The 15,024-nt window shown below is 33.7% G+C and overlaps 1 protein-coding gene across 1 annotated transcript; it reads left to right on the top strand.

Moving 5' to 3' along the window:
• The first annotated feature begins 12,690 nt into the window (after nt 1–12,690).
• On the top strand, nt 12,691–13,074 carry LOC145627962 (uncharacterized). The gene has a single exon (XM_081680302.1). The coding sequence runs from the start codon at nt 12,691–12,693 to the stop codon at nt 13,072–13,074; it is 384 nt and encodes a 127-aa protein (XP_081536428.1).
• The last annotated feature ends 1,950 nt before the right edge of the window (nt 13,075–15,024 follow it).

The following is a 15,024-nucleotide window of genomic DNA, read 5'->3' as shown; positions in this document are numbered from 1 at the left end:
TACACATAATTACAAATTATTATAACTCTAATCTAACTCAATTATCTAAACTTTTACCCTAAAAAAAAAAAATGATTCACCCCTAATTTCGTTTCCCCACAATCTCTGTGCTCCATCTTCATCATCTTCCTTCTTTATCTCTCATTATTATCTTCATTTCTCACCTTCGTCTCTACTTGTTTCGTGGGTGAGATTAGAAGATCTGGTTTGTGGGTGGGTTTATTTAAATCTGGTTTGTGTGGGTGTTAGTGGGTCGTGTGTGGGTGTTGGTGGTTCGTGGGTGGTTATTTCGTGGGTGTTGGTGGCTTTTGTGGGTGGTTCGTGGCTTGCTATTTCGTAGATTTTGGTGGGTGTTGGTGGTTCGTGGGTGTTGGTGGTTCGTGGGTGCAGGTGGTTCGTGGGTATTGGTGGTTCGTGTGTGAGTGTTAGTGGGTCGTGGGTGGGTGTTGGTGGTTCGTGGGTGTTGGTGGCTTTTGTGGGTGGTTTATGGCTAGCTATTTCGTGGGTTTTGGTGGTTTAGGTGGCTGTTTTGTGGGTGAGTTTGGGTTTCGGATCTGGTGGTTTTTGTCCTTTAGGGTGGTTTTTGTGGTTCTCAGGTGGATTTCGGTGGTTTGTGGGCGGATTCGGTGAGTTGTGGGTGGCGTGGGTGGTTGTTCATAGGTTTAAGGTGGCATGGGTGGTGGTTCTGGGCGACGTGGTGGTGGTGGTATGAGCGGTTCTGGTTTGATTGCAATTGGTTTTTTTTTTTTTAAATAAATTTGATTAATAATTACTTACATGTGCATAAATTTCAATAATCATATTTAAGAAGTTTTGTCTAGGAGTCCGTGCATACCCCATTTGTTGCAAATAACTGTTAACGGAGGTAGTATATTAAAAAAATTAAGTAAAATAAAGTATAGATTAGTAAATATAATACTTTGTAATAGACTTATACAATAAACAAAACAAAAATGTGTAATATCTACAATGATTTATTTTATTTTATTATTGTAGTCTATAATCTACATTATCTAGTATTGTGTATTTGGAAGACGTTGATTAGGTGGGTCTTGGGTGGGAATTAGATGGGTGTGGACATCCAAGTGGGGGTGATTTTTGAATTGTATCTGTCAGGGCGAGAATGAGGATAAATTTTAGACCAGCTATAAAGATAAGGATGGAGATGGTGATGGTGATGGTGATGAGGATGAGAATGTTAGGTGAGGATGGGGATGATATCTGCTTGCCCTTAAGGCCGTGCACGGTGCGGTTTGTGATTTTTTCAAACCGCAATTATTATATAAACCGCACCGCAATATACGGTTTGGTGCGGTGCGGTTTGCCGTTTTTCCACAATTTTTTTACCTCACAAATAATGATTATTTGCTTATCTTCTCTTATGAAATTTTTACTTAAAACTGTACAACTATGCAGATGATTCAATACAGATCAGAGGTAGTGATTTACTTCAATGCTAATAGTGAACCAAGTAACATGCCAAGGCAAACATGAAGTAATGCAAAATCATTAAGTAAACCACAACCACTGCATTACAACTTAACTAATACAAAAACCAAAAGTTATATCACAAATGAAAAAGCCTTACAACTCCAAAGCACTAGAAACGTAGAGTAAGAAAGGAAAACTTTTGGTTTTCTTAATAATGACCCACACAATTAACAATCTGATTGTATGTGGTGGTCGATTGTTTGAGAAAGAGATGTAAAAATTGTGAAATTGATACAAAGAGTCAGAGAGGAAGAAAAATGAGGGAGAGGAGGGATAGATGAGAATTAGAGGTGAAGATGTCGGCTACTATGGTATTGCAAAATAAAATAAGTAACCCTAAAAAATTTTAGGATCTTTTATTTTTATATTAGTTTTTTTTTTTAGTTTATTTTTAAATTTTAGTATATTTATTTTTAAATTGCGGTTTGCGGTGCGACTTGAAATTTTTTTAAAACCGCACCAAACTGCAAAACCGCGATTTGGTCAAATTTGAAAACCGCACCGTAATTTCCAAACCGCAAACCGCACTAAACCGTAAAATTGCGGTTTGGTTTGCGGTTTGGTACGGTCTATACCGCACTCTGCACAGCCCTACTTGCCCTATTAACATCCCTAATCATTTAGGCACATGGTGGCTTGAATACGTCTTAGCTTCACCGATCCTAGTGCAGCTAATATAGCTGCACCACGCCCATAAAATGAATATTTAGTAAAAAAAATCTGAAAATGTAAAATATGAGCATTTAGTAATAAAAAATGAACACATTAAAAGATGAACATTTAGTACTATAAAGTGAATACGTTAAAAATGATCATTTTGTATGAAAAAATAAACATTTATCATATAATCACCGGAATGGTAGACATCGAAGTCCAAGTCCTTAAAAATGAATATTTAATAAGAAAAAAAAATTATAAACACTTTTAAAAAAATGAACATTTAGTAATATAAAATGAATACATCAAAGATATATGAACATTAAGTATATTAAAAATGAACATTTATCATGCAATCATAAAATATACCTAATAAAATGAACATTTCATAAAAATATACGAGCACATTATAAAATATGAACATCTATAATACCATTAAAACACATAGAGACGTGTTACGAGGAAGTACTGTTGTAGGTCTGATATGCATTTACAAATGCATAACTAATACTAAAATATTGAAAAGCACATGGGGGTTAGAGAAAGGAGGAGAGAGATTGATAAGTGGAATCACTTTTACATGTACCATTGAAAGTTCATATAATATCATTGACTATGTAGTGATTAGGGATGTCAATGGGGCGGGTCGGGGCGGATGTTGGCCTTTCCATCTCCACCTAAAAGTTTCATCCCCATCCACGTCCCCATCCCCGCGGCGGGTCTTAAATTCATCCACATCCCCGCCCTAGCGGGTACAATTTCAAAATCATCCCCGCCCCACCTCCCACTTGGATATCCATTTCCACTTAATCCCCACCTAAGACCCGCCCAATCCCCACTTAAGACCCACCTCCCAATACACAATCCAACATATTTAATACTACGTAAATTACAACAAATAAAATTATTATTAATATTACACACTTTTTTTAGTTATAAAATTAGTGTATTACAAATTATTATATCTTTTATTTTATTTTACATATTTTTTTATATATAAAATAGTATAAAAGTGTATAATTTTGTTTTATAAAATATATAAATGTGGGTGTGAGGTGGGGATAAGGCGGGTACGAAGTGGGGCGGATGGAGCGGGGCGGGGATGAGGTTGGTACAATGTAAAATCCACCCCCGCCCCATCACCCATGGCGAGTATGATTTTTATCCCCATCCCCGCTCCATCACCCACCAAGCCAAGACCCATTCCCGCCCCACTAGGGCGGGTCTCCTACTTGACCCGCCCTACTTACATCCCTAGTAGTGATACTATTTCAATACATAGTTGGTACCACTACATATATACTCCTTCCATTTTTAAATACTTGCTTCATTTCTCTATGCGCGGAGTTTTAGGAGAAATTGAAGAAAGTAATCAAATATGGAGGTAGAGGGGTAGGTGGAAGAATTAAAAAAAATTGTAAAAGCAAAAGTAATACAAAAAAGTGGAGGAGAGAGAATATGAAATTAATAAAATATGATTTATTTTGGGCCCACTAGGTGAGAGAAATAAAGTAAATATTGTAAAAACTTTCCAAATAAGGAATTTGAGCAAGTATTAAAAAAGACAGGGAATGGAAAATGGAGCAAGTATTTAAAAACGGAGGGAGTACATAGTACCATTGAATGTTTAATGGTACTATTTGATCATTGAGTGATACTATTGATCACCCAATGATATTATTAAATTCAGAATATACATTTTCATGAAATGACCCTCATGCCCCTCATTAATTATGCATTTACTCATACCTCACTAACCTTCCTTTGGAAGGCCTCATGTGTTACCGTTGCATTAGTATGATTTGGCACCACATTATCACTATGTGTCACGTGTCACGTGTCACCTTATGTGTCATCACTCATAACTTTTAATATGTGTAACCTTCGTATTTAATTTTCTCTAGAATGTAACTTCTAAGTAATTGCACAATAAACTACAATATATATAATGTGTAAGAAGTTAATCACATAGTAATTTAATTGTTGTTGATTTCATGGATGGTACGAGTAATTTTCTAGATTAAGAAATAGTTAAACAATTAAACAAATTAATATGTACATGTATACTACTGTATCTCTCTTTTTTCCTAAATTTTAAATTTATATTAAATTTATAAGATAATGTTTTCAGAATATTATTTAAATTTAAAGCATTATTTTTGTATTTAAACAAAACTCGAGGCTCACCCGAGCCACAAACAGTTTAATATTTAAAAATGAACACTTTAAAAAAAATTATAAATATTTAGTATATTAAAATGAACATGATTTTCATATTTCAAATTCATTGCATATAAATCGTTAAAACATGTTAATTTTTTATGCAATAGATATTCATTTTGTAATAAATGTTCATTTTAAAATTACTACATGTTCATTTTTGTACAGAAATTATACAAAAATTCAATTGTAATTATTCCAACTCTTAAAAATTGAATATACACCTAAAATCTAATCTTGATTCATCATAGAGAAAATAATTATCAATTTATGATTGGTTAAGAATAAAAATATTAAAAAAAAGAAGAGAGAAAATCAAATAAGTTAAAACCCACCGTCTTCTCCATTGGTTCTCTAAAACTCAATGAATCATTTTACTAAATGACAAAAGGATGAAAATCATTGTAATTATATGATAATTATTGCAAATCGATTACTGAATTTGTGATAAATCTAATATATACATATAAAGGGGAGTTTTTAGAGAGCCACATATGATTTAATTTTCTTAACGCGCCACGTATGATTATAAATTTTAATTGTAGCCAATACTACTACAAAATTGGCCAAAGAGACCCAATATAAAAGACCTGTTATCTACATAACCGGTCTCTTTGGTCCAAAAGACCGTTTATTGTTAATAACAAGTCTCAAACTTAACTTTTTTAAGGGTAAAAATATTTGACAGACCTAATATCAAAGAAAACGGGTCTCTAGCGTATTTTTAAATTTATTTTCTTTTTAATAAAAATAGTTAGAGACCCGTTATTTAAGAAACCGATCTCTCTTTTTTTTCAAAAAAAAAAAGATTAAAAAAATAATTAGGAGAGACTTGTTATGCCACTTAACCGGTCTCCCTTATTTACAAAAAAAAAAAAAAAAAAAAAAACCCTAATTGCTTCACGCCTCCTCAATCCTTTCTATTCATCCTCTCCTTTATCTCTCTCCTTCCTTCTTCCTCCTTGCCGTATCTCATCCCTTCTTTCTTCTCGCCCTCTCTCTAATCTCTGTAAAATCAAAGCACATTCACAACATTTTCCAATGTTTGATCTGTTTTCCTCATTCCCCAATTTCACTCTCTCCCTTTTTTCTCTCTCCTAAATTTACACTTGATTCAGCAGAACAACAAACAAGCATGAGTAGAGGCAGCGGAGTAGGCTATGATCGACACATTACTCTTTTCTCTCTTGTAGGTCGTCTCTTTCAAGTTGGTACGCTCAATTTCATCCTCAAGATCTATCATCTCAATCCAATTTTTTCATATTTCGATCATTTTCTAGGGTTTTTCGCTATTTTTATTTATATCCCTTTTCACATTTTTGTGGATTTGAATTTTTTTTAATTAGAATATGCGTTTAAGGCAGTGAAATCAGGTGGAATTACATCGATTGTTGTTCGTGGGAAAGATTCATTTTGTGTCGTAACCCAAAAGAAAGTTCCTGTTAGTAAATTTTTTTTAACCCATTAATAATTGATCTTTTGGGGGTGTTTTCTAATTGTTTATGGCTGGTGTTTGGATTACAAGACAAGATTTTGGATCAAACTAGTGTTTCACACCTTTTCAAAATTACCAATTTTGTGTATGTAATTAGTTGCCGATTGATGTTTAATTTCTTATTGATTTTGTGTATGATTTTGCGTGTTTTTTTTTAGGTTGTAGGTAACGATCTACATGTTTCAAGTGAAGAAATTTGTAATTGAAGATCTTTGAAGATCGAAGTCATCTTTTAGAGAGTTTCTTTATTATTATTATTATATTTTGTGTATTGGATTTTCATTGATATTTAATATTAGTAAAATGTTTGTAATTTAAGGTATATGAAATTTAAATAATTATTTTGTATGTTTTATTTCATAAATGTAAAAATTGTAATTTAAATACAATAAAAGTTATATTGATAAATTGATTTTTTTTTTTTTATTATTATAAATGAGGCCAAAGAGACCTAATAGCTTAATAAGCGGTCTCATTTTTTCGGAGTGCCTATCTTAGATATGCGGTCTAAGTTTTTTAATTCTAGAGACCGCCTCTAATAAAGCAGTCTCTTTGCCAAAGAGACCGCTTAGCTAGAGACCGCCTCTAAGGTAGTCTCTTTGGCCTATTTGGACAGGACTCTTTGGTCAATTTTAAAAAATAAGAGATTAATAATTTCTTTTAAAATTAAATAATTCAAATGCCATGTAAGCAAAATTGTCGAATGAGATTTTTAAGTTTAAATTAATTAAATATAAAATATTATCTTTTGATATTATGAATTTTATCTAAATCTATAACAAATTTTAGCACATACATTAAAAAAATATATTTTTAAAAATTCAAACAAACCGTGCATCGCTCGGGCTTCATCTAGTGTCATTATATTTAGGTATAATTTGCAATCGATATTACAGTGATGAAGGATTGATGAATTTGTTTGATTATTTTATAAATGTGTAATATAAAAAAATTGAGAAAGGAAGAATGTTGGAGAAGAAAGTAGAGTAGTATGCTTGCATTTTAGAGAGTGAGGGTTAGCTCAACTGATTAGATTTCTCCTCCTGGTTCCAAAATATCTTGGGATCAATTCTTATCACATGCCCTTATGGTTCTCTAAACATAAAAATTAAAAAATTAAAAAAAAATTAAAAAATTAAAAAAAAATTAAAAAAAAACCTTGTGTTTTATTTGTTATTATACTAGATTAGGGCTCATGCCATGCATGGTAATTTCACTATTATTTACAATTCAACTATATTTTAAAAAATCCAAATAAAATCATTTGTATACTGGATGTAGACAAATTATAACCATAGTATATTTTTTTTATTTACGTAATGAAATGAAATATGAAACATAATGAAATACCGAATTAGACAAATTAATAATTTAGAATATTAATAATGAATTGGTATCGTTTTTCATTTTATTAGCTAAATAATTAAGTATTTTAAAATTGTATATTAAACACTATGAGTAGGATACTGATTTATTTCTTCAGATATAATAAGATTTAAGGTTGTGTGTATTAAAAAGATAAAAGATAGGATTGTAACATAATTTAATTACGACATTATGCATACACTTTGGGATAGTTGAAAACATATATAATTTGTAAGGGAATAATAACAATAAAGCCCTGTTCTCTTCACCTTAAAAAAAATATTAAGTAAAAATAATTTCAGTTCAGTAAAAATAAGTTCAGTTCAGTAAAATTCAGTTTTCTTAAAGAAGAATTATAATAGAAAATCAATAAAAATAATTTCAGTTCAGCAAAAATAATTTTAGTTCAGTAAAATTAATTTAACTTCAGTAAAAATAATTTAAGTTCAGTAAAAATTAATTTAACTTCAGTAAAAATAATTTAAGTTCAGTAAATATAATTTTGTTTCAGTAAAAATAATTTCAATTCAGCAAAAATAAGGTGAAGAGAACGGGGCCTAAAAATAACAATAATATGAATATGAATATGAATATGAATCTATTATTTCAAAAACACATTATTATTATTTTTGTTACAAAATTAGGCTATGTTCTCTTCACCTTACAAAACTAATATTAAGTAAAAATAATTTCAGTTCTATAAAAATAAGTTCAGTTCAGTAAAATTAATTTTAGTTTAGTAAAAATAATTTCAGTTCAATAAAAATAAGTTCAGTACAGTAAAATTCAGTTTTTTTTTAAAGAAGTATTATAATAGAAAATCAGTAAAAATAATTTCAGTTCAACAAAAATAATTTCAGTTCAATAAAATTAATTTAAGTTCAGTAAAATTAATTTAAGTTCAGCAAATATAATTTTGTTTCAGTAAAAATAATTTCAGTTCAGCAAAAATAAGGTGAAGAGAACGGAATCTTACTATAGATAAAATATTTTGAAAATTTGAACAAATAAATAAAAAATTACATATAAAGTGTTGTCATATTAAAAGATAAATATTTTATTTTAAAGAATAAATACTCCCTATGATAAACAAAGTAATATAAATTAGACTAATATTTTATAAAAAAAATTTTGTGAATCATAAATTAAGGTAAGTGAATCACAATTATATGATTTGGTGAATATTTTTAGTATAACTTACAATAAGTAGTTATCTCATTGTGCAAAAAAAAAAAAAAAAAAAAAAAAGAGGAGAGGCTAGTGTTTATTTTAATATTACGTTATAGATGGAATAATATAAACATTCAATAATAATCTATATAATAAAGATATGGAAAATATAATATCTGAATCACAAATTTTTATTTTTTTTGGAAGTGAATCACAATTAAATGATTTGATGAATATATTATAAATACAAATTTTAACATAAGAAGTTAAAAAAAATTAAAAAAAAAAAACCAATTTGGAGGGAAAAAACAGCACCAGAAAGTGACACGTGTCATTTCCGGTGTTTGTTTTAGTATTATGTTATTGATTGATTGATGTGTTTTAAGTTAGGCGAGCTATCTTAGTTGCACAATAGTGCAAGTAAGAAATTGCGGCATGTGTGCACACATGTGACACAATCCGTTAGGCTCATGGTGCTTGGGCATACATCTATGGCCCTATAGCCCATGTAGGCTTTTCGTGCGCCATGGTTGTATGACCTATATTCTCTTGGTGGGCCTCATGGTCATCGGCTCGCTATCAGCCCACGAACTTAATGTAACTACTCTTCGTTTCGTATTAGTTATAACACTTTCCATTTTGGGCCGTTTCATATTAGTTGCAAAACTATTATACTTCCTCTGTTAACGGTTAATTGCAACAAAGAGGGTGTGCACGGAACCCAAGGTAAAATTTCTTAACTATAATTAATGAAAAGTAAGGGCATATACTTAATATTAATCCAACAAAAACTAAAACCACAATTAAACAGAACACCAAGCACCACCTACGCGAACTACCACCACGAACTAACCCACCACCTACGCGAACTACCACCACGAACAACCAACCCACAAAACCACCACCCACGAAACACTTGCTTGACCCCCAAAACCCAAATCTGAAATTGAATAATAAAAAGGTGGTCTTCTTCTTCAATTGATGAGAATGGTTGAAGGAGGACAGAGAAATATAATGGGGAAATGAGAGATGAAGATGAAGAAGGAGGAGGAGAGAGAAAGATAATGGAGAATGGGGATGAATGTGATTTTAATTAAGTTAAATTAGGATTATAATGATTTGTAGTTATGTATAGTTTTATGTGTTAATAATAATTTTTAAGTGACGGTCTTTTGGTCATTTTGGTAAAGAAAACTTACCAAAAAGGAAAGAATTTTTTTTGTTGCAATTAAAGCTTAGCACCCATTTTTATTAATTGTTGCAATTAACCGTTAACGGAGGAAGTATTTGGAAAAGACCCACCATTATTTTATAATTTCTCTCTCCCACTAACCCCACTTTTACAAATATTTTATTATTTATCTTTCCTATCAATCTCACCCACGTGTAGGCTTCGTTCGAAGCGCGCCTACATTAGCATGTTGTGAATAATATGCTTGGCACTCATAGGAAGTGGGAATTGACATATACGATTAGGGACAAAGAAAGTAGGGAGCCGCCAACAAGTTTTTAAGGAACTTGTAAACTGTTCGCGGGTCATAAAAGAGAACCACAAATAAAGGGACAACGTAGGCAACAATGATTGTTCCGTGAAGGTTACACCCCATTCATAATCCATGAGATTAATAACTCCATCTGGTTTGGAACCACGAAAGAAGGATCGGGAATGATGGTACGAAGTGAGTCATGGAGTCGCATTCGCCCGTATTGGCCTCTACTCGATTCTTATAGTGAAAAGTATTCCTACGATCTCAAAGGCATGAAAACAAAGATTCAATTCGCTCCAAACTATTATTAGGCTAAATTGGTTGAATATTAATGCAACACATAATTCTAAAATATTGTGATCACTTGAATTAATAACAAGATTAAAAAGGAATCTAAATCGGTCGTCCAAATTATCTTATTAGGTGTGATTTTTAATTACATATTCCCTTTAAACATGCAATATGGTTATCAATAAATATAATAAAATTAACATTAATATTGGAAGCAATTCAACAATAATCCAACAATTAATATATGACAAACATAACAACAATCATTTGAAAAATAATAGAAAAAAAGGAACATGATTCCTTACTTTGATTTTGTTTGCTTGCAACTACAAAATAATAAACGCATTAGTAACTTCAAGGAAATTAATAAAACAATAATAAAAATTAAATTAAATTAAGTTGATTATAGGTCAAACCCTTAAACAGTTCTACCTTTTTACGCCTTGGTTTAAGGATGGAACCTCGGGTAAAGTATGGACTCCTTGGAGTGCTTAAGGGAAGTATTGTGAGATAATAAGGTAGGCTAATGTTTAGGCTAGAGCATAGAAGAGAGAATCGAGAATTGTTTTATGCCCCGAACTGCAGAAATGAGGCTCGTATTTATAGAGGAAATGAGTAGAGGACCATACAGAACCCTAGAAAAGATAAAAACCTAATTTGGGGGACCGTGACACGGCATGTCTGCCGCGACACGGTATAGTTTATCGTGTCACGGGGCACTATTTTCCCTAAATACATTCAGATGGATTAAGAGCGTGCAGTTGTGTACGCGGAGAAAACACAGAAAAATCACGTGTCACAGTATGTGTACCATGACACGACACTGGACACAGTGACGTGGCATTGTCCACCGTGGTGTATTCTACCGTGTCGCGTGTACAATATTTTCAGAAATGCATCCAAACTCACTTTTAACCTAATTAAGCTCGGTATTTCTAAGTGTCGTTTCATAATTTCGGGTTATTTAGGTTTATTATTCATTAATTAGGCTCAATTAATAAATAATACGAAATGAATTAAAAAGGGTTCGGGCCAAAATACATATAGGATTATGCCTTGACTAAACATTAAGACTGACCTGTTGACTATTTTGTGAGCTGAGCTTGATTGAACATGGACTTTAAGCACTCTCGGGATTAAATACTTAGCCCGACTAATAATGGCGGTGAAAGGTTGTTAATCATCGGATTTTGGGGAGACATTTTTAGATGTCTACACACACACACAATATATATATATATATATATATATATATATATATATATATATATATATATATATATATATATATATATATATATATATATATGAGACTAACAATACTTTATATTATAAGCCTATAATCCAAGTTTATAATTTTCTTAAACTACTATGAGCCTAACCTAGTGTTGCAACTAATGCGAAACAGAGGGAGTTTTTTTTTTTTTTTTGGACCAATAATCTAACTGATTAATGGTTGTATGGGGAGATACTGAATAAGAGTCGATGATGTAAGAAAGGCCGGTATCTTAAGCGGGTTCGGGTTCTCCGGAACTTTAGACATATCGGCATTTACGCAAAAGGTAGACAGCTTGTCAGCGACCGACACGTGTTGTCTTCAACTTGACACCTGGCGCAAATCGGTTTGCATGCCATGCAGCCACCTGTCACTTAACCAAGCTATAAATAATCAGGTTTTACCTCATAATTAAGGTAGCATTTGTTTATCTCTCTCTCTCCCTTTCTCTCTCTATATTCTCTCTCTTCTTCTTATCTTCTTCAAACATTTTCTGACTTTGTCATCGAAGTGGTTATCCCCGGATCCACCCCGGGGTTAGCTAATCTCTACTCTTTGTTTAGGTTCTCGTCTGGCCGATAGGAGCTTAACGGGTTGCATACTCGAGCTTTGGATCTTGGAATCGAGTTGTCGAATCCTTGCAGGAACAATTGGCGCTAGAAGGAGGGGAAGCTAAGTAATTGCTTCTATCGCCTAAGAACCTCACTTCTTTCAAAAAAAAAAAATACCTGAAAATCAAGGCACACCGATAGCTGAAAAAGGTTGTTAACCGGAAGGTCATAGTGGGGGCTGGGGTTCCAGACCCAGAAATTGAGATTGATGATGAAACCCACACTTTAGAGGATAATCAGTTTCATATGTCGTTAACCCCGGAAGGGCAAGTTGGGATGGATCCTGACCCCATGGCTGAGTTTACATCAGAGGAATTGGAAACGGCAGCAAGGGTAATGAGCGCCATGAGAAAGAAAAGGAAGGAAGTAGGGGCAACCCAAGATGGAGGAGGGGTGCCGATTACAAATCATGGCAATCATTTTAATCAGGCCGGAAGTTCGCAGAGGCGTCGGCATGAAAAGTCGCCAGTAAGATCACAACCGATTCGCTAGGAATCAGAGGTTCAATCCTCAGGTCCTGCCGTAAGTACAAGGACTCAACAGCAAGGTGCGGTGTGAACAATAGTCCACTTGAGGGCGTCACCATTTGCGCAGAGCATCCTAGCTCAGCCAACGGAGAAAATTAAAATGCCGACATGTCGATATGATGGAAGAGGAGATCCCAGTAGATACATAACTTCATATGAAGGACATATGATCCTATACACCAACTCGGATGCTGTATGGTGTAAAGTGTTTCCAACCACTCTGACCGAGGCTGCGGCGGATTGGTTCAACAATCTAGGGAATGGAACAATTGATAGCTTTCATAAGCTGGCTGAGATATTTGTAGGGCAATATATAAGTAATAGTGTGCGGCAGATAACTTTAGGAGAGTTGATGGCTGTTGGGCAAAAGGCAGATGAGTCTCTAAGGGACTACATAAGGAGATTTAATAATGAGGCCAATACAATCCCGAAATTGCAGCAAGAGATAGCGGTTATGGCGTTGATGAATGGTCTTAACGACTGAGAATTCAAAAGGTACTCACTACAAGAATCAGGTCGAATTCCGACGGACAGGTAATTCCGTCGGAAATGCCAAAATTTCCGACGGATTTTTATTCCGTCGGATATTTCCGACGAATTTAAAATTTCCGTCGCAAATCCGTCGGAAATATAAATCTGTCGGAATATATGCACTTTCCGACGGAATTTTCCGTCGGAAATTACTATTTCCGACGAATTTTTCCGTTGGAATATATTTTTTTTTTAAAAAAAAACATCGGAAATTTCCGATGGATTTTTCTGTCGGAATATTATTTTTTAAAAAGAAAAAAACAAAAAGCCCATTTAAAAGTAAACCCTAAAGCACGCAGCTTCCTCCCTCCCCTTTTTATCTTTCCGCCTCTCTTTTTCCTTATTTCCCTTTCTCTTTCTCTCTCCTTCCCCTTTTGCCTTATTCCCCTTTCTCTCTCCTTTTCTCTTCCGGATCTTCTTTTCTGTTCCTCTTCCTTCTCTCCTCTTCTTTCCCTTGTTTCTTACCACCGCAACAAAAACCACCACCGTTCTTTCTTCTCTCCTCTCTTTCCCCTCTTTCTTCCCACCACCGCGACTGCAACAACGACCACCAACATCTACCTCAAACAATACCACCACTTCAACAACCACCTCCAACATCAACCTCAAACAACGGTGCACTGCCTAACAACAACCACCGCAAACAACAGCAACCGCCGCACTAACACCACCGCCTCTATCCACCGTCATGAGTATCTCAAGGTCTCTGTAACAACACCACTGCAAAAAAAAAAAAACCCACCGTCGCGAGCATTTAAGGTTTTTTTGTAGATCTAGTTTTAACTTAAATTAAATTTTAGATCTTGTTTTAATTTTGATTAAATTTTAGATCTTGTTTTATTTTTGAACATTTATGATTATAGTAAATTATTTATGTAAATGTTAGTTTATGAATTATTAAATAATTTTAATTATCATAGTTAATTGTCGTTTTTTCTTTTTATTGAAATTCCGATCAAATATGTATATCTACTGGTTTGGATTTTTTTGTGTTTTTTTCACTTTTTTGTATTATTTTTTTTAAATATTATTGTTTATTATTTTGGTGTTGTGGGCGGATTATAGTGGTGTTTTGAGGTGGTGTGTGGTGGTAGAGCGTGTTGTGGTGAAGTGCAGGTGTGGGGTTGGTGGCGGTGGTGCCACCAGATTTTTTTAAAATTTTTTTAATGCATTTTCTGACGGAAATTCCGTCATAACTTTTAGACGACAGGTAATTCCGTCGGAAATTTACGACGGATTTTTCCGGACCGTAAAACCTCTCCCGACAGACTAATTTCCGTCGTAATTTCTGTCGGAAAGGTGGTTCCGACGGAAATTCCGTCGGAAAAGGTCCTATTTCCTACGAACTGTTTTCCGATAACCAGTTCCGACGGAAATTCCGTCAGAAACGAGTTTTCTGATGGAAATTCCGTCAGAAACGGGTTTTTCGACGCAAAACGGGGTGTTTCCGACGGAACTTTTCTGTCGGAAATCGACTTTTTTTTAGTAGTGACTTAACCAGGAAGAATCAGTCGACACTGGCAGCAGCTTTTAAAAAAGCTCACGATTACATAAAGAGTGAAGAATTGATGAAAACAAGTAGTCGAGTTGGCTCTTCCGATAGAAATCATCCTATATCGGATGGGGATCGTGAGGAGGAGGAAGGCCGAGGAATACGACCCTAGTAAGGGGAGGAAGTCGGCAAGAGGTCAGAAGCACCAAAGTACCAATGCGATATAGTTCATACACAACGCTAAACGCACCAAGGGTCGCAATATATTATGTAAATCAAAACCGAGAAGGATGGGTAAGGCCCATACCGATGAAAGAAAAAGGAAGGGATGCGAAAAAATATTGTATGTTTCACCGAGATGTGGGACATTATACTGAAGATTGTACACAGTTGAAAGATAATATTGAAGAA

The sequence above is a fragment of the Chenopodium album genome, chromosome 4, assembly GCF_948465745.1.
Source record: "Chenopodium album chromosome 4, dcCheAlbu1.1, whole genome shotgun sequence".
Classification (NCBI taxonomy): domain Eukaryota; kingdom Viridiplantae; phylum Streptophyta; class Magnoliopsida; order Caryophyllales; family Amaranthaceae; genus Chenopodium; species Chenopodium album.
The sequence above is the reverse complement of the archived record's forward strand: the minus strand, read 5'-3'. Positions and strand labels throughout refer to the sequence as shown.